Source organism: Ischnura elegans, chromosome X, assembly GCF_921293095.1.
Source record: "Ischnura elegans chromosome X, ioIscEleg1.1, whole genome shotgun sequence".
Classification (NCBI taxonomy): Eukaryota; Metazoa; Arthropoda; class Insecta; order Odonata; family Coenagrionidae; genus Ischnura; species Ischnura elegans.
Genome location: NC_060259.1, coordinates 4,743,433 through 4,762,988, shown reverse-complemented (window position 1 = coordinate 4,762,988; position 19,556 = coordinate 4,743,433). Strand labels below are relative to the sequence as shown.

Genomic DNA, 19,556 nt, shown 5'->3' with positions numbered 1-19,556 from the left:
TTCACAGTGTCGTTGCTAGAAAGACAGAGGAATCGCTCTCTTTCCCCTCCACCTCTCCTTCACGTGCTTCTGCTACCCACCCCTTTCTCTTGCTGAGAGATTGTCTCATTCTGTTACCACAACTCATTGCACGTGATGCCAATGTTGTTCTAAACATTGTTCATTGTGTTACAGATTGCGCAGTCGCAATTTGATTTAATGATATACTGATAAAAATGTCTTTCATTGTGTAGAACATTTTGATTGAGATAAAGAGAACCATGTGCGTGCATGGTGACGTGAAACTATTACGAGGAAGAGCAAAATCCACATCACCACAACTGAAGCATTTACCGGTGACACACAAGTCAGTATGCGATGAGAAAGTGACAAAATTCAGGGGAAACTTATGTGAGGAATATCGAAATTCAGTCAATGGCTTAGCCAGAGATTGAAACTCATTTTCATTACCAAACGCAAGCGTAACAGTTTACATCCTGAGAGTGTAGAGATTTTATTGTTTCTAAAAAATAAATTGAAAGCTTATAAAAATGTTTTTTAGTCAGAAAAAATATTGAAATGTGAATTTAAATCTAAACGGCATTTCTTTGATTGTATGTAGCCAGAAGAAACTGGAATAATTACTTCATTGCATAGTGGCCAATTGAAAATGTATTACAATCCGAAAATATCCAAAGATCAGGCTCCGAAAATCAAGGATCCTCTCTGGATCTGGGTCCAAAAAAATCCTGGGTTCATCCATCCCTAATATTTGTAATCGTTAATTCACATGTACAGCAATTTTATTCTTTGAAAATGAAACGAGCGAACCTGAATGGTATCACTATAAAAGTCAACGCAAGGTTACTGAAAATCATGAGGCAAAGAAAAGCATTAGGTCATCCGATATAGGACGATTCTGCAGTTGACATTGCTCTTAAATTGTGTCAAAGTTAGGAGAATAAATACTTCCTATTGCTCACTATGCCCTACTAAACAAGGGGTTGTGGTGAACATATTCCAAAATTCTACCAGAGGTCATATCTATCTGTAATATAAATAAGCACCACCAATGAGGTACTATATACCAAAACAGAACGTCCGACTGCACAACAACAAAGCAATTTTTCACAAAAGGGGGAAATCAGCTGCATGGCCTCAAAGATGCAATGCGAAATGAAACACTCAATTGGCCGCATACTACATATCTATCAATGCCCATCCACCTTACAAAAAAAAAATCATTGAGTTGGTATGCAGGAAGGTGAGAATTTAACTGCAGGGGCCATATTATAAATATTTGGTGAAACACTTTAGTTACACAATAAGGAATGGAGTATTTCTTGGGTCCTTTGAATTTTATACATGGAGGTTCTCATGTATGAATAATAATCTTGAACATGATTTTTATAATTTAATTATATGTACACTAAAAAAAGAAGAAGTAGTAAATTACAAGTGGAACTTTTCCAGTCGCACCACAAGGCCACCCATTATTGACCATTGTAACACACTTGGCACTCAGCAGTCTTTGATTAGCGAGAAGTGAGGATCCACGTCATTTGGACGAGGAAATGATGATGACAGAGTTTTAGATTTGATGAGACTAATCATTCAATGGCCCAACACACCAACGAAAGGGTGCATGACATGCCAATTACTTGTTTTTTTCCACTAGCCTTGTTCTGAGTACTTTTCTAGAGGTAACCTTTGGCTCAATAAGAGCCTCACTTCTAACAACATCAATATGTCCCATTCTTATCATTCTCTCCTCCCATTCCTGAATTTGCCGCCGATGACTTTCCATGGCTGAAGAATGCTCTCTTTGGTACGTGGCTTTCAGTTCAGGAGGCATATTTGACCATTCCTTCGCCAATGTTCTCACCCATTCCTGAAAGAAACAGATAAAAAGTAGAGATGGGTCGAATAGCAGATTTCTCGAACTCGAATATCGAATTCCAATATTAAATCATTGCTCGAATGTTCGAATACTAAACGATGAATGCAGCAATTTTTGACTCGGTTGCCTATGCAGCAGGAAACACAAGATTTTGGGGAGTAATTTTGATTTCCTTTAAAGGATTCAAACAGGAATTTAGCTGATTAATGGAATATTTTAATTTTATGGAAACAATTAGGCATATAGTTGATTCAACTAATATCTCTTTCAAATATTCTAAGGGGACACACCACCTCGCGAAAAATGATTTCATGCCGTCTCGGCATTTACACTGCTACAATGGATTTCTGTCTGATGTATACATTCGTATCTACCAAACGCCATTTCAGCGGCACGCCCATCTGATACTCGACTTCATCCAACTTCTTATTTTCAACAGGTAGCTCACTTTACCTCCACTCCTGCAGTCAAGTGCCAGCGGACAATCTGAGGCATTATGCAAAATACACGTGCTTCTCCACCGGATTTTCCTTAATTATTTTCAGTCCATCTTTGGAAGTTCTCACGAGATAAGAAGATGAATTCGAATGGCTATCAGGGAGAAACCAAATATCCTGAGAAAATATCCCTTCATCTGTGACTGTAACAATAGAGAATTAAAGCACAACTCATAAATTGTAACTTGATACATGTTTTCGGAAAAAATACTGCATCCACTTCCAAGAAGCTCTGCTGCTCATATCGAGTCTCGCCAGAATGCTAAGTCTCCGTCGTATTTTGACGTTTATTTCCTCGCGTAAAATGCTTAAATAAAGTCAGAAATTCGTCGTGTTTGATCTTATTCTTTTTTAAATTACGCGCACATTACTAATATTTCAATCCAATAAAGATGTAATATCATTAAGATTGGCGCTCTCATAAAATCTTACCCGCGCGGTATCCCAAGAAGAGTTTTTACAAGATGTAATATCAATTGTCGAAATTCATTGTAAGACACCTTTTGGGCTAATAGGTGATTCATGCAGCAGTTGACCTCCAGAAACTGGGAACTTTGAAGGGGGCGTGAAACACTTTTCTATTGCTCTTATGTAACTTGATTTTTTTTCCAAGCTAAGGTCTTCGTAATATGATGCCTGCGCGAGCTGGGACTTTTTTTTTATTTCAGAAAAGAGGAAAGCCTCAGAGGGGGGGGGGGGGTGCTGAATGGAGGGGGATAGCGGATCTTGGGAAATGCACTAATGTAACTATCCCACGGTACTCATGCAGCAGTTGACCTCCAGAAATGGGGAACTTCGAAGCAGGTAGGCAGAAAAAGGTCAGTGGGGGAGCTGTGTAGTTTCTATCCCATGGCACTGAGGTTCTCCTGGGGGGGGGGGGGGGGGGGGGGAAAACCAGGGATTTTCGGATTTTTTTCACCCAATCATTTTCGGTTCCCGACGTCGAACTCTTTTCACCGCTCTAATCCACAAATTTGATGTAGCTCGTCAACTTGCCTATAATGGCGCTGCATGCACCAAACGACTAGAGTTCTTTACAATTTTCCGAGTCAACTACCAACTACAGTGTACCGCACAATATTCAAAGTATTCAAGAGCGTACCTTTAGCATAATTATTTGAGACCTCGAATACTTTCTACTACTCGAGTATTCGCGGATACTATTCGCACATCTCTAATAAAAAGATTAATATCACAAAGACACAAGATAACTCATCTAAAATCATTTAATTTCTCAGTTTCCAAAGTCACACCCTCCAGTATATTTATATGTATTTTTTGTTAATAATATTATTAACAAAAAATAGTATAATATTTTCACATCCCTTAATATATCATTCTTGCAATGGCTCACTTTATTCCTAGTCTTATGTCAACACATTACTTGAACTTAAACTTGATGCAATGTGATATGAAGGAGGGTCCTGGCAAATTTTCATTATAATAATAATATCCTTATGACCTGCATTGAAAAAAAATCCTCAGCATTGAAATAAGCTGAAGCAAATATATGTCGCTATTTACTTTTGAATTACTTCAAGAACAAAATAATTTGAACTCCGTCACATGCATGGGTGGTAAACTATACCATAGAGTAAGTATATAGAGAGGGTTCACCACACATACAAAAATCGTATACGTTTTTGATGTAATTCTGGAACAATTAATCGGATGGCGAGGAACAATTTTTTGCGATTTTTTGAATTCGCTCGTTCCACAAGTCTACAAATATATTCTGAAGTAGAAAGGGTAGCTACGTTTAGGGGAGGCAATGGTTAATCGATTTTGTTTATAACAATTGTTATAAAAAATATTTCCTCAAAATCCGTGAAATAACTTGACTTTTCCGAGTTTATATTCCTAATCCATTTGCCGGCAGGCAGGGGCGCCGACTTATAAAAAATATTGGGGGGGCCCATATCCGAGGTCTTGCCCCGGGAAGAGGTTAAATTCAAAGTGTGTTGCAGCACCGAAATACTATCATGATTCACACCACCTGATTTTGTTAACCTGCTTAACCTTATAATAATTTGTTTTAACACATTGTTGAATTTATTTTAAAAGGTAACTATTGTCAAACATGGGAAATAAAAATTACCAATATATTTTTGTGATTTCACAAAGCATAGTATAACTTAATTATTTTCTTGAAATATTGAGGGGGCTCCGCCCCCCCAAACGAATCATTGAGGGGGCTTGGGCCCCCTCAGGCCCCATGGAGTCGGCGCCACTGCCGGCAGGCTGTTCTTAGTATTAAGTTGAAACTTGCAGGAAACATTTAATGTACATATTTTTCCATACTGGTAAACTTTAATTTGTTCATAACTCAATTTCAACGTTGTTATATTTGTTTATATATCTTTTGAACCAAAAATCTGGTATTTTGCCGGGTAAAAATCAATCACCAGCTAACTTCCATATCTTATGACATAGGTCCATATATGCCACGTGTACGTATGAAATTTGGATAAAACTATACATTTATATTTGGCGAAAGAATTGTACCTTTATCTCGATTACAAGGGGCGTTATGAATCTTTAACCCCTCAAGCGTGTGCGACACTGCATATGTGTCCTAGCTATTCCGTCCCTATACGGTGCTTTAATCGAAGGCATTTAAACCACCCAGGGTGCTTTAATTTAGAGGCACTTCAGATTTTGTGCAGACATGAAGTAAAATATTTTTTTGAATCTTATCACTATGCAAAAAAAAATTCAAAAAAATATATTATATAAACAATTGTTTAAATTTTATAATTATGAATACGTACTTACAATTCTCAGACCCATTAACTTTTTCCTGCTCCTCTTATCCGATGGCTAATAGTTGACCTGTGTGTGATACTGCTCAAAACAGGGTTCTAAGCAGAGTGAGGGTGTTCCTGGGCAGTTTTTGCATCTATATCTTGTCTCTTTTCTCTTTCCGTTTTTTGTGCACACAACACACTTTCATCTTCCAACCTTAAATGTCTCAGTTTTCGGGTTTTGTTGAACAAAATGCTGCCCGGTCAATCGCGTACATTCCGTTTCGATATCAGTGGGCCGTCCTTTGCGCTGTTCTAAATTTTGTCCGTGATACTTAGCAATTATTTTGTTCACTAAGCTCATTCTGAATGCTAGGTGATCTTTGTTATTACCAGCCTTACGGTATAAAATGTACGCGTTTAATACAGCCGTATTAACTAAGTGATTGAATAATTTCTTGTACCACACTTTTGTCCTTTTTCTTTCCAGCAGGAACGATTCTAAAAGTTGATCTTTTAAATCTACACCGCCCATATATTTATTATATTCTGTTACACACATAGGTTTGTTTACACATTCTAGCCCGCCCTTTTGACTTACGGGTTGCATTTGGTCTGAATGTTTTGTAGTCAGCAATGCAACATCGCGTTTATCCTTCCACTTCAAAGCAACCGATTCCCCACACTTTGCACTAACAACTTCTCCTTTCTTTAGTTTCTTTTTGAGGTTTACTGGCATACCTTTACGCGTGATTTTCACGGTTCCAACAGCATCCGTTGTCCTCTGAACTAACCTATGGAAAAGATCGGGACTACTGTAAAAATTGTCCATATAAACACATCTACCAGAGTCTAATAGTTTCTCTCACAAACTTAGAGCAACTGTAGTTGAAAAAAGATCTGTGTCCTTTGTGATTTCACAGCCCAATTTTGTCCCTGAGCCACAGTAAATAATAAAATTCCATAAATACCCTGCGGAGTCACAAAGTTATCCCAAATTTTATCAATTTTATCCCCAACCGGGAAGCCTTCATGGGAATATACTGTTTCCACGACAGTCTACCTTTCCACAACAACAAATACTCATCTACACTGATTTCCTTACCGGGTATATACACTTTTTGGAACTTATTTTTCAAATATTCAGTAATTGGTAAATTTTTATACAGTTTTGGATCCTTTTTTACAAATTCCTCATCGGTATTATCTACAAAATGGAGAAATTTGGTGAGCAATAAAAATCTTTGCTCACTCATTACATTGGGAAAAAATGGAGTCTCTAATAAATGCTTTCTGCTAAAATACATTCTGAGGCTTGGTTTCTGAATTATTCCCATCAACATCAGTAAACCTAAATACACCCTTATTTCCCCCAGAGTTGTGGGGACCCACTTTTGGAAGCGTGATTTTTTTTGCTTCGTAATTTTCTCTTTCTCACGAGCAAGAAACTGTGCTGCGTAGCGGTTTGTCTCAGTCACTATAATTGAAATTATTTCATCATCAAAAAATAACTCAAAATATGCCAAGGGATCATCTATACACGAAACAGGCAATATTTGTTTTCCCACTAATTCACACGCAAAAGGTTGAGGAGGGTCAGCACTGTCGATCTCTTGCCAATTATTTTCTTGAAGATTCACAGAAAAATGAGAAGGTCCATCGCTCTCTTCGGAACTGGAATCCAGAGAGTATCCAATTGAAATTTCCGAAGTAGTATCTGAGCATCCTGCGCTCTCTTTTTCCAAAGCGTCAAGCACTTGCTCATCGCACAACTCACGCGAGCTAGAAGACATGGTCAACTAAAGAGGGGCACAGATATGGAGTGGATTCAAGGCCGAAAAAAAAATAAAAAAATCACCAAAGCAAGCGTAGGGATGAAAACACCCCAACCCTTAGCCTCAAACGTCGTAAATAAGATACCAAGATGCGGGGATGCTGGCCGGTCTTCGAGGCTCCGTGAGGCGTTGAGTGACAATGCCTGGACGGACCATGCCTTCACTATCATTGCCTCGATGAAAGAGAAAGGAAACGATGAGGCAGAGAAGCAGATGATAATGAACCAGAGACGAAAGCATTCAGCATCCCGACACGTCACACACAATCGCTAAGAAAGCACATAACCAGAGCTTGAGTGGAAGGATATCTTTAATTAGCATTCACCAGACGCTGACCCTAGAGGAAGCGTTTCTTTCCTGACATCAGCTAGAAAAAAATATTCTAAAAAATACGAGAACGCAAACACAGACCACACAGGGGCACAGAACGATAGCAGGCAGATGTGTCTCACATATATACTCACTAAAAGTACATATATGGAAGCTTAAGAGATAGGAATACCTAATGAAACATTCAGACGCATAGGGTGCGTCGCACACGCTTGAGGCATGGCAATTGGACGACACAAACGCTGTGTCGCACACGCTGAGAGAACGTCCACGGGCATTTAAAGTCACGCTTGAGGGGTTAATGGCCACACCTCGTCAGGATTTCCTAACTGGCCTGAGTCTGCGCTGAAAGCTCCCACCTCCCAAGGAGACGGTTTTCCCACTAGATCGGTGGGCAAGGTGAGGCTGTTCTTCTGACGAGGAAGAGATTTTCCATGAGGGAAGATTTTTTTTGCTTCAGGAGACAAAATAAACTACCTGATAAAATATCCTACTGATGTTCATCGCTTTGTTGAACGATCAACGTATCGAATGAAGTACATTTTGCGTAGCATGCTTCAGAACATCAGTTAGGAGTTACCTCACTTTGGTGAAGCATAAATGTTATTTAAAACATTAAGTGCCAGAATATTACAATAAAATGGGAATGCCAGATTGGATTCCTACACTGAAAAACAATGCACTGCTTGCTTGTCGCTAACGGTCATAGCCTCTTCACCACAGTTGGTAACTAAAGCTTTAAAAGTATTTGGTAATCAATTCTTAAGCACACCACTGTAAACGAACACAAGAGGTATGCATCAGCAGTAGCATTATATTTTCGGCAATAAGGGTGGTCGGTGACCTTGATTTGTTGGCTTGATGCTAGGGAGACTGACTTAGGGGAGTTAGGAAGGGACGGGATGGCAGGAAGGAAAGGGGAGATGCAAGGGACAGGTAACGACCTTGAATGCTGACTCTCCCACCTCTTGCTCACCACTTCGGGGCCATCTATCTACACCTTGAGAATTAACACTCTCGATACCATTTCTGCCTATGCCATGAGCCCTCTAGAATATACTTACTCTATGGCTATACATACCACACACAAAAAAAAATTGAATCATTTTGAAAATGAAGCCAAGGTTTTGGAATTATTCCTCATAATAACAAAATTTCATGTACCTTGAAGTTAGATTTTCTTATACATACCTTATATTTCTCTGAATACAGTCCCCAAGCCCTCATTTTAGTGGCTAGACTAAAGGAAAAAAATTCTATAGTGCCATAAACCTTAGGCGCTCGAAGTATGCAACTTGATAAATTATTATGTACAATAATACATACTGCCTAATGTGTTAATTGATGGTTTAAACTGCACTATCATTCATTAAGTTCATTTTAAATTTACACATTGCCACTTGTCTTATGATGAGCATTAGACATTAAAAAATTTATTGTTCTTTCCCTTGGAAAATTTTAGAAAAAAAAGAGGAGAAAATGTACCTTTTTTGTTCCTCAAACTCCATCTTATCACTAATATCCTTAAAAACCAGAAATTTTTACTGATTTCACATTTTACATACAAATGTTTAATTTTATATAAGAAGGGAAAGCAACCATTTTTCATAAATCTCTCTGTCACCACTTTTGAAGGGCTTCCAAAACCATACTAAATCGAAGCATTAACATGATTACACAATTACATCTTGTATAAATTATGCCTTTTAAACATAAATCCAGAGGCTTTATTCTATAACTTTGATAGAACATAAGCTGGCAGACAAAAGCTGGTTGTTACAACTTATTCTCAGAGGAGAAAAATTCCAGAGAAGTTCGCATTATTGTCTCTCACGTAGTTCTTGATTCAAGAAACATGCAGAAAAAATAAGGTGTTTTACATTTACTGAATGATAATGCAGTTTAAACCATCATTTACATCTCCATGGTCTTACACCCATTACCCACCACGTTGGCCACCCCTGGGAGTCCCATCCCTCAACCCTCTCCTCAGACCATTGTTTTTTTGAAATCTGTTACATATTTTTGTGTTTATTATTTATTCTCCGCCTTCTAAGCATCTGAACCAGACACTGACATGCCATGTCGAAACCTTGCTCGTACATTAAATATTTATGAGGAATTACAAAGTTTTCTTTACTTTTCATTGTTTCACATTCATTTTAAATAAGCATCAGTTTTACCTTGAGATTTGGCATACACTTGGTTATTCAGAGGTGGAATTCTGTTAGTCAAAGCTTGAGATAAAAGAGCTGTGGCTTTCTCCCAGAATTATCTGAAATACCAACTGCTGGTATTCTGTGACTCGATAGAGATTTCTATTTAAATGGAAGAGCAGCTAGATCAGAGTATGAAAACCTTTTTCAGCAAATCCTAAACCATTTGATATCAACCAGAGCACAAATATGATCATGGGCCACTTTGAGCAATTCAATTCCAAGTTCAACGAAAAAAATACTGTGATCTCAAGTTAATGAAGTGCAACAACATACACGTTCAAGTACACCATTCATATATTTATGTATATTGAAGAGGATGTCTGTTTGTCTGTCCATCATGTGTTTCCATACGGCCAAAGAGTTGACATGACTGTCATACTTGCAGTTTGAATTCTTGAAATAATGCTGAAATTGGTAGATTTGAAAGTGAACATGACAGCCCAGCTAGCACATCATAAGCCATTGAGATAAGGTGAAAGGAAGAAATATGGAAGGTGCTTACAAGTAAGTTAATTGGTGTTTATTATTTATTCTCTGCTTTCTCTGCATCCCAACCAGACAATGATGTGCCAATGTTAATGATGATAGTAAGCTAATGAGTTTCTTATGGCCAAGCCAACAAACATCCAGAGTAATGACAAAATGGAGGCCAAACTTTCAGCACTTCCGTGGATGTTGTTATTATTCCATTGCTTTAGAGTATTTAAGGCATTTACGCATAAGAATAATGTTTTTATTCTTGGCGCTTCATACCCCAAGAATAAAAAAAACTACATCTTCCAATACATCACACAGCCATTATTTGAAAATTATTCACATTTATGAAATGATGGTGAAATCACGGTTGTAAGAAAAATACAATTTCACATGAATAGCGAAGTAAAATATAAAAATGCTAGGAATCTCCATTATACATTTTATTCATTGGGTAATTAGACCATAAATTAAAATTCATAAATGATAGATTGTGTGTACTTCGAATAATTTCAGTTTGATTCATGCACGCATTAGTTAAGTTTTTCTCTATAGTTTTAAACTGGTACCGACGCCTATCATTCTTACCAAGTGATGTGGTGTAATGGTTAGCATACAAAGTTACTGAGCTGCAGATCACACGTTCAATTCTCCCGGATGTGATTTTTTTCTTTCCACTATTAAGGAAAAAGTATGTATATTATGCTTTGCATCTTCACCAGCCAATTGCTTGCGGTTGTTAAATTTTTTGTATTTATGGGAAAATCTGTTATCAGTTATTCAGCTCTTATAAAGACTCACTGAATTTCACCGGTAGGCTTCAAATTCATGCAGGGCTGAGCAGCGTAGTATGTGTAGTACGCTGTTATGCCGCCTTTGGTGCAAGTATATTTTTTATTTGTATATTCCATTGGATGAAAAGACTGAAAATTACATGGAATGACTGGTGGCAGACTAAGGATGAATGTGACAGAGTGAGATCGCTCTCATAAAATTCTCATAGTATTACTGCCAACCCAGATGCATGGGCTTTTAAAATGTATTCACATGGGATGCAATTTTTGAGTATTCCAGAGAGTGATGTCACAAAGCACAGATAGTTGATTGCCCAACTGGGGAAGGGACACCTGATAACCTATTGGATAGCAAGGGATGGGGAACACAAGATAGACACAAATAATGGAATAGATTTCCCCAGTATCTAAAGCAAGATATCTTCTGGTCATTTGTGGCCACAACAACTTGTGACACAATTTTTTATCCAGAACTCCAAAAGCACTATAGCCTTCACTTGAAAATAATTCCTTAGCAGCAAAAACTTTGATGCCCCCCCTGGATCCTTTCTTGCACAGCAGATAATTGATGGCTCCATTGGGGTACGAGACACCTGATTATCTACGGGACTACATGGGATTACAAGGGAAGGCCCTGAAATGGGGGCTCGGCTGCATTTTGACTCTGGTGTCAACTCTGGACCTACAAAATTTTTGTCTCCAGGGTGTTATCTATTTTCAAACAGGAGTGAACCATGGGTTCTGATAGTTCATCCATTATATCAACCCTTGGGCCATGGGAGTTCATGATTTTAGCTGCTAGCCAGTGCATAAGAGACACCCTGCGCAGGAGGCGTCCCCTGGCAGGAGGGCTAGTCTCTTGGAGTTAAGCTCCTTATGATCCTTAGGGTGAGGGAAAGTGCCCAAGTGCAAGATATCCAGGTAGCAGTAAAAACTTTTGGGTAAACACAGCAGTGAGAGTGCAAAACGTATAACACATTCTTACACTCGATGGGTTAAATAAGACAACGCATGTTTTGTTTACATTTCAAAATTACACAGGAATTCCGACGATGAAGAGACTGCGGTTTACTTAAATACAGGGTGGAATATGAAATTTACGATAATTGATCCCTTTGAATCTACTGAAAAAGCATTCACCAAAGAACACTCTCACAGAAAACAAAAAAGATCATTAAAACCGACTCTATAAACATAAATGACAATAGAAAAACTGAAGTTAATGCTTTGTGAGATTTATAAAAAAATCTTTAAATTAAAGTGCCAATTTTTCAGTCCTGCTGACTTAATATCATGAAGATTTTACTGTAGGGCATATTTAACTATGTTCATAAAAATTAATTTAGAGAAAGAAATATAATTCTAGACCATTTCTGTCTGAAAAATCTGCCAAAATTTCAGCTCCTTTACTGGGTTGAGGTCAAAGAAAATTACCTTGTATGGTGCATCCCCTCTACCACTTAGTTTGGAATTGAAAAATATGATAAAAGCTGATCCTGGTTTTCGTGGTTTTCCCAGATCTTTCATTTTCTATAAAGAAAAAGCACAGGAGAAAATATTTAAAATTAGTATTAACAGATGCAAATTTGACAAGGAAAACAGCGATTATTCTATCTCACAAAATATCTCTATAAACCCATTCATTACAGCTAGAAAGTTTTGAACTTATCTGAGTTATGAATCTTTTCCTCGGTCTTTTTATCCATTTAAATGTCCTGCCTAGTAAGGAGTCCCATTTTTATACTGTCGTGCGCTACCCAGCCACATGGCAGTGTCTGCAGTGAATGTGTTAAAAGTAAATACTGAAAGTGAGGCCAAATACATTTCTATTCCCAGTATTGCAATTATTATGTAATAGATCAATGACATAGGAAATGGGTGAAAGAAATAGTTTCAAATTGATACTCAATATAAACACTTAAATAAGTGAGCATACACATTCATATAAGTTTCATTAAAAGTATAAAAATCACACAATCAATGCATTGGGCATACGTTAATGTGTAAACCAATGTCTTTTGCCTTGGGTGATCAATTACTTTATTACCACGGCACCTTATGTACAAAATTGATCATAAAAGTGAAAGAAAAACATGATTTATGTTCATCAAAAGGTATAAATCGATTTGATGACTTTGGCATCATAGGGAGTGAATACCCACTCCTGTGCTCACATATCAGCTCAATTTGTTATTTTGAAAAAGATGTCCAGCCAGCGAAAGGTCCCATTTTTCTGTTAATATAACTTCATCATTTGCTTATTGGTCAATAATTGGTTAAGTAAATATGTAGTATGCGACCATATTAATACCTTAATTTGTATTGGCCTTTAATCTATGCCCTAAGTGCATACATTTTTGATAGTGTCACGTTATTTGTTTCTCTTAAGCAATATTAGTGCTTCCTTGCTCAACCACAGCTTGTTTGCTTTTTTCTAAATGTTTTATTTTATTGAGGGAACACAGTTGATTGGTAAGTAATTTGTGAATTGTAATTCTTATTCATCACATAAATATGGCTACATGAGGGTTCCCACTCTAACCACATTATAAAATTCACGGTTTTTTCCAGGTTTTCACGGTATAAATGTCATCAAATTCACGGTTTGTAGATAAGGTATTTTAAGCAGAAATATTGATCACACAACAATCATCAGCCGCATGTTAACTAAAAATGTATCAAACGCAACAGATGCCTTGAATGCAAACGCAGCAATGAAAGCGCTATCTCTTATGACGTCACCTGAAGTTGGCAAAATTCAGGTCCGGCTAAAGGGTGTGAGTGGGAAAATGGAGAGAGCAGGGTGGTAGGGAAGTGAAGAAGTGCCTGATTTTTTGCCAGGGTTAATGCCTTCCAATCGCAGGCTTAAGGTCAATGCGCAGTCATGGCACACGGAACAATTAATAATGCGCTTCGAATACACGTGTGAGTGGACAGTATCTGCACGTGACTCGGCCTTAAAGCATGATCGAAACATCGATTTTTCTGTCTATCGTTAATCCTAAATCAAGTTTGAGAGATTTCTAAGGTTTTGTGACGAAATTCACGGCTATTTGCAGGTTTTTTCACGGTAGACTAAATTCACGGCTTATTCACGGTTTTAAGGTTTTCACGGTTGAGTGGGAAGCCTGCTACATACTTTTCCAACATCCTCCAATAGGGTAGTTTCCTTCATCAAAGAAAACGAAAGGCATTGATTGCGATTCGTTACCCACCATTAGTGCATTCATAATATACAAATTATTTGGTTTTAGAAATCCCAGTTTCGATGAATGGCAATGGTCAATTTTAACAGCATTTGAAAAAGGCCAGATTGGCACCCATGCGATGCCACTCCATGTGACGTCACAGGGACCTAGTTTCTATACGAGTAGATAGGAGTTTTACATCGTCTGAGATTACCAATGCATGCATGAGGCACAGAGATCAGGGAAATGTCTCTTAATAATCACCTATTAAAACTGCCTATTGTTGGAAAGTTTCCTTCCTTTGATAAGGTATTAATAATCCTTATTTAAGCCAAGCGCTACCTGGTAGCAGGGTACTCTGCTACCTGCTAGCATCCTCCGTCGTATCAGCGCTCAAAGACTCACCCCAAGGTCACCTCACTTAGTGGCAGCGGGAACCAGAACGATGTCACAAGGGGTTTTCCCAGCATTCATAGTTAGCTGTCGCGTTTTCGCGCGCTGGAAAATTTTCACTTTTCATTTAATCGCGAAAAATAGATATCATCATTTAAAAATCTATAAGCATGAAATATGTACTCCAGAAGTAATAATCTTTCGATTTAGGCAATAAAAAAATAATAGGAAACCACCCTATTGGTGGGAATGATTAATGTGGTAATGTAATTGAGGACAATTTTGTAAGGAGTATCTTCATTGGCTCAGCTATGCTCAGTGTTTTTGAGGTAGCCAAATGTTTTCACAGTATTGCAGGATTCCCAGTCCTAAACACAATGATCACCATAATACTATTGGTTTTCTGTTGTTCAGACTAACTTCCAGGGTCTGTCTACTTCTTTATTTATTTAATTTTTGGTCCATTTCCACAATTGCTCCCAACCAATCAATCCATTTTTCAAGGATAGATTTGCTGAGGAATGAAGACCATGCTTTCTGTTTCTTTATGGAATTGGTACATATTGGAACCATGCATAAGCTGGGTAGTTTGCCAGCGGAATTACCTTTATTTAGTGAATTCAATATTTCATTTACGAATATGCAGCGTTCATTGTGTGAATCGTCACACAGGTTTGTTTGCAACAGGTTATTTTATTAGATACAACATAAGGGCAGGAAAAACTTTGCCATATCATTTTCGTCAGTCATAGCCACTCTGGATTCCCATTTATCAACTCTTGACCATACAGATTTAATAAAACTGTTAAAAATGCTTTAATACACATACAAATACAATTTGAAGGATTTTGTGAGAATCAAAAATACAGCTGAGTAATTGGTGTTTTTAAATGGCCATCTTTGCTTGCACAAATTTTTGTTTCCCAATAAAATGGGGAGGAATCAACACATTGGTTATTTCTAGCAAATTCGATGAGCCCCATACCCCTTGGTTCAATGATTTCTACTAAATTTGGGAAATCATCTTCACTTGATTAGAAAACAAAAACCCCAAAGTTTTCCCGTAATTCAGGTAAGAGTTTACAAGTTACTGCAATGCCACGACAGTCTCCACATTAGACATTGTATACACAGAAATAAGGAAGATATAATAACATGCAATTTCTCATTTTAAAGGTTTACAAATTATGAGATTGAAAAATATTATTAAGGGATTCTTAAAAGAAATTTAGAAATAAATATTTAAATAAATTCAAAATTCCCCATTGATTTTTGACGATGTACTACACCTTTCATTTATCTCTTTTTTAATTTGTTGAAGTTAGCTCTCCTTTAAAAGTTAAAAAAAAAATTAGTAGGGATGTATTCCATTTAAAAAGGAAAAAATCTTTTCGAGTGAAGGCATAACAGCCACCCATAGCAGTGGCATCTGACTCTTTGAATTGAATGACTTATCTCCATTGACAGGGAAGAGAAAAATACATGCAATAACTCATTTTAAAGGCCTTGCATTGCGGACTGTAATTAATGCAGTTAATTAAATAGTTAAGTTTCAAGCAAATTCCAATTTTTAAATTGATTCTGGATGATGAAGCTCCCTTTGATTATCATTACATACCATTCACTCATTATTTTTCATTTTTACATGGATTATGCCTAATTGCCACTGTGGCATGCGTCCTGTCTGCTCAACTTCCATGACTTAGTTCTCCAGATAATACCAGAGTGCTTCGTTTACCTCCTTCTTTTCATCAAAAGTTGCGAACTAGCAATTAGGATTCAGTATAAGCTAGGTAAGGAAATTTGCTGAGAACTGAGTGAGTTTTAAAACTCCCACAATCAACATATTTAATAACAAAAAAACTTTCACAGATTAATAAAATACCAGGCAAAAGAACATTCTTCAATATGAAACTTCTACCTACTTTTGGCATCTGATAACTTTGTACTTGGTGTGTGACAATACCAATGGCAAGTGTTTCATGGTTCAATTATGCTACTTTATTATATACAATAAGGTATAAGCTGCATTTTAGAGATAGAATGTTTAAGTGAGAATTCTGCAGTCATGTGTACCTAAATTAGGGACACAGGAACAATGGCTAGATTGGTGATTTTTTTAACCACATTTTCTCTATGAATTTCAATCTTCACTCTATAGCTTTTTCTGTACAGTATAAAGAGAAAATACCCATTATTGTATGGTATAGAAAGCATACAAGGGATGAAGCAATTGATTTGATTAGGATTTAGATGGAAGGGGCTTTTTCTGATTTTGCTGTTTTGTCCTTGCTGTCAGTCACTTCTTTTTTCCTTGAATGAATGCAGCACGAGGTCTGTCCTGTGATTTTCAAGGTGTCAAAGGCTGATATAACTGCCATATAAAATAAAAGGCATCAACAAAATGTAATGTATGAAAACGGATGTTGTAATGTATGAAAATGAATAAATGTGATTGGCGAACATTCGCGCCACTTCCTCGGATGTTAAGTCCCTGGATGTAGAAGCAAGGCTGGAAAAAACCGGCTGATTCAACGGCAGTCTACGTGTGCCTCTCACGAAACGCAGTTCACTGAAGTTTTAATTAACCGATCCTTCAAGGCCTGTACGTTACACAAAATAACGCACACTAACAACTTCCCGGGATGAAAACGTTGCTAATCTGTCATTAAGCAATTATCCAATTTAAGGAATCGAGAGATCATGTTACTGAGTTCCCATGAATTTGGCTTCAAATAACTTGGGATGATATAAAAAAGCCTTTACTACCGGGCTCAAACACTCTCGTCGAGGGCTTACCGAGCCAAACGGCTTCCAGACTCTCCCTCATGTTTCTGAGATAGACTAGAACGAGTAATTCAACATAATTAAGAATCCATAATTGGCTCGCAATTGAAATAAATCTTCCTGCATTAAAACATCAACACACGTTTAAGGATAAACTCAGCATTTTCGGCAAAATAAAAATGAGTAATCTTTCCACAACGAACGTACCTTTTTAAGTTTTCGGTTTTCTTTGGCAGCCACCATTTCGTCTTTGGCTCTTTTTAATAACTGCTTCTGATCGTCTGTCAGCTGCATTTCGTATTTGTTTTTTACATTCGAGTAAGCAAGCAAGTCTTTTTTGTAATCCTCCAAGTACTTTTGCTTGGTTTCTTGAGGAAACTTTTCCCATTTATCGGCAAGCAACCTCACCAGTTCTTTAAATACAAATACAATAGTGTTTTAAATTTAAAGAAAATATCAGTCATTGAACACATAAAGGAAAGCTATCTAACACCTGTCACTTTGCAGTCTGGATGGCTTTTCTTGAGTTCCGGTCTCATTTCTGCCATGAACCTAAAGTAAGGTGTCAGTGGCTTTTTCGGTTTCTCTGGTAAACTTCGCAAGTCATCAGCATTCACTTTACTTCTTGCATAACGATATGAACTTGTACATGAGATAGGTAATCTGGAAGTATAAGAAAAAAAATATGGAAGGAATAAAAACAATTTCACGAGTTTAGGATGCACTTCCAGTTCACAGACATTTACGAAAAACATTTACCTCCTCTGAAGAAATACCTGGTTACTCACAACTCTCATCGCCAAATTTCCCAGTTTTTCAAAAAACGACATACTTGAGCACAAGATAGCCACTGTTTCACTTTAGCCGATGCCTTCTTTGTTTTTAAGGGAAACGGTTGGGGTATCTCCAGATAGATGTGGCCGCTGAATTACTAACAATTAGAGCATAAAATCATGAGAGGTATAAATATGAGTGAAAGATTTTAGGAAATTCTAGCGCATATATTCCAACACAGCGTGAAGCACGTCTGGGCACGCATACTTGTTTTTCGTCGTTTATTTGGATCTTTGGATGAAACGGATGCAACGGATGAAACTAACAGTTGAAGTGCAAAATACGTGCTCACCACACAATTTTTTTGTCAGCTACATAGGGAATCTTCTATCAATGATATCAAAAGTAATTGGTTTCCAAAATGGTTCTCAGCTGAACTCAGGTATTTAATTTGTCATAAGGAGCTGCATCATCAAACTTTGAAAGGTATTGAAAAGTATATAAAAACATTGAAAACCGATGATCACCATCAACATAGTGATCACCGGTTTTTTCAGTGTTTGTTTTCAATCATAACCATGGAGAATACATTATGTGTAATGTATTAATCATGATCATAACTATACTATGTATTTTTTTAAATCAGAAGGAAGTGCAAAATTCTATCTGATGAGTACAACTAGTAAATGGACAATGCCCAATTATCCATTTCACAAAATACTTAATTTTGTTGTGATTTAGTTCTTTTATGGACGCGGAACAGATAAATATGTGCATATTTTGAAAAATTAGACTCAGAACCTCTTTTTGATCAGAGAATAGCAGGGAGTGGTTGCCACAGAACATGTTGTAGCTATTTCTTTATTAACTTTGCAACTAGGTTACAAGCACAACAACCTCCCTTCAACTAGTTGCTTCCATCTACAAAATTCTATTGATTAATGCAGTTCAAATGCTTAGCATTGTGAAGCCCCTTTGGAAGCACATCTACTACCATATGTTATCAGCAATTATTTTCTTCTTCGGCAACAGAGTTTTTAACAAAATGGTGTCTAACCTCTGTTCTTTGACTTTCCATCTCCACAATTTGCATTTTTTACGGCAAACTGGTCATCATTTCATACATGCACCACATCACTACCAAGTATTTTAATGCGGTTCTTTCCAACAATTTCTTATATAATTGTGGAGAGTGCAATACTATTTTTTGCTCCAGCTGCCAAACTTACATACTCGCCTTCTATTGTATACATGGCCACACAGCACTACTTTTTGTTTTCCCAGGCTACTGCTCCATTAAATAACTTAAATTTGTATCCAGTACAGGATACTCAATCTATTTTGTCGATGGCAAAGTCAGCATTTGCGTATCCCTCAAGAAACGTTCCTGACTAAGAATAAGCAGTATGATAATTTATGGTTCCTTTCAAATATACTCTTTGTATATGCCCAGTATTGCATTGTAAAATCATCATTAAACCTTCTTAACTTTGACTATGCAAAGACAAGATCTGGCCATGTACAAATCATTGTATACATAAGACAACCAATCAAAACTTGAAATGGAACATCAGGACAAGTTTTTGGGTCACCAGGAGCTGCTTCTATGAGACAAAGGTTGATTGCAGGTCAAGTAAGTATA

The 19,556-nt window shown here is 37.2% G+C and overlaps 1 protein-coding gene across 4 annotated transcripts; it reads right to left on the bottom strand.

The window, feature by feature from the left end:
* Nucleotides 1-1,380: 1,380 nt before the first annotated feature.
* LOC124170942 (transcription factor A, mitochondrial-like) lies at nt 1,381-18,228 on the bottom strand. 4 transcript variants are annotated; one of them, XM_046550015.1, is made up of 6 exons: nt 18,182-18,228; nt 17,900-18,071; nt 17,634-17,803; nt 17,348-17,553; nt 12,207-12,302; nt 1,381-1,870 (listed from the first exon to the last, which is right to left on the bottom strand). In XM_046550015.1, exons 2-6 carry the CDS (start codon nt 17,968-17,970, stop codon nt 1,637-1,639), a joined length of 777 nt encoding a protein of 258 aa, XP_046405971.1. In that variant the 5' UTR covers nt 17,971-18,071; nt 18,182-18,228; the 3' UTR covers nt 1,381-1,636. The 4 variants fall into 4 exon arrangements, with proteins under 4 accessions (XP_046405971.1, XP_046405970.1, XP_046405973.1 ...); XM_046550017.1 differs by lacking the exon at nt 18,182-18,228 and adding an exon at nt 8,477-8,525 and having other exon boundaries at nt 1,785-1,870; nt 17,900-18,175; XM_046550014.1 differs by lacking the exon at nt 18,182-18,228 and having other exon boundaries at nt 17,900-18,175.
* Nucleotides 18,229-19,556: the final 1,328 nt, after the last annotated feature.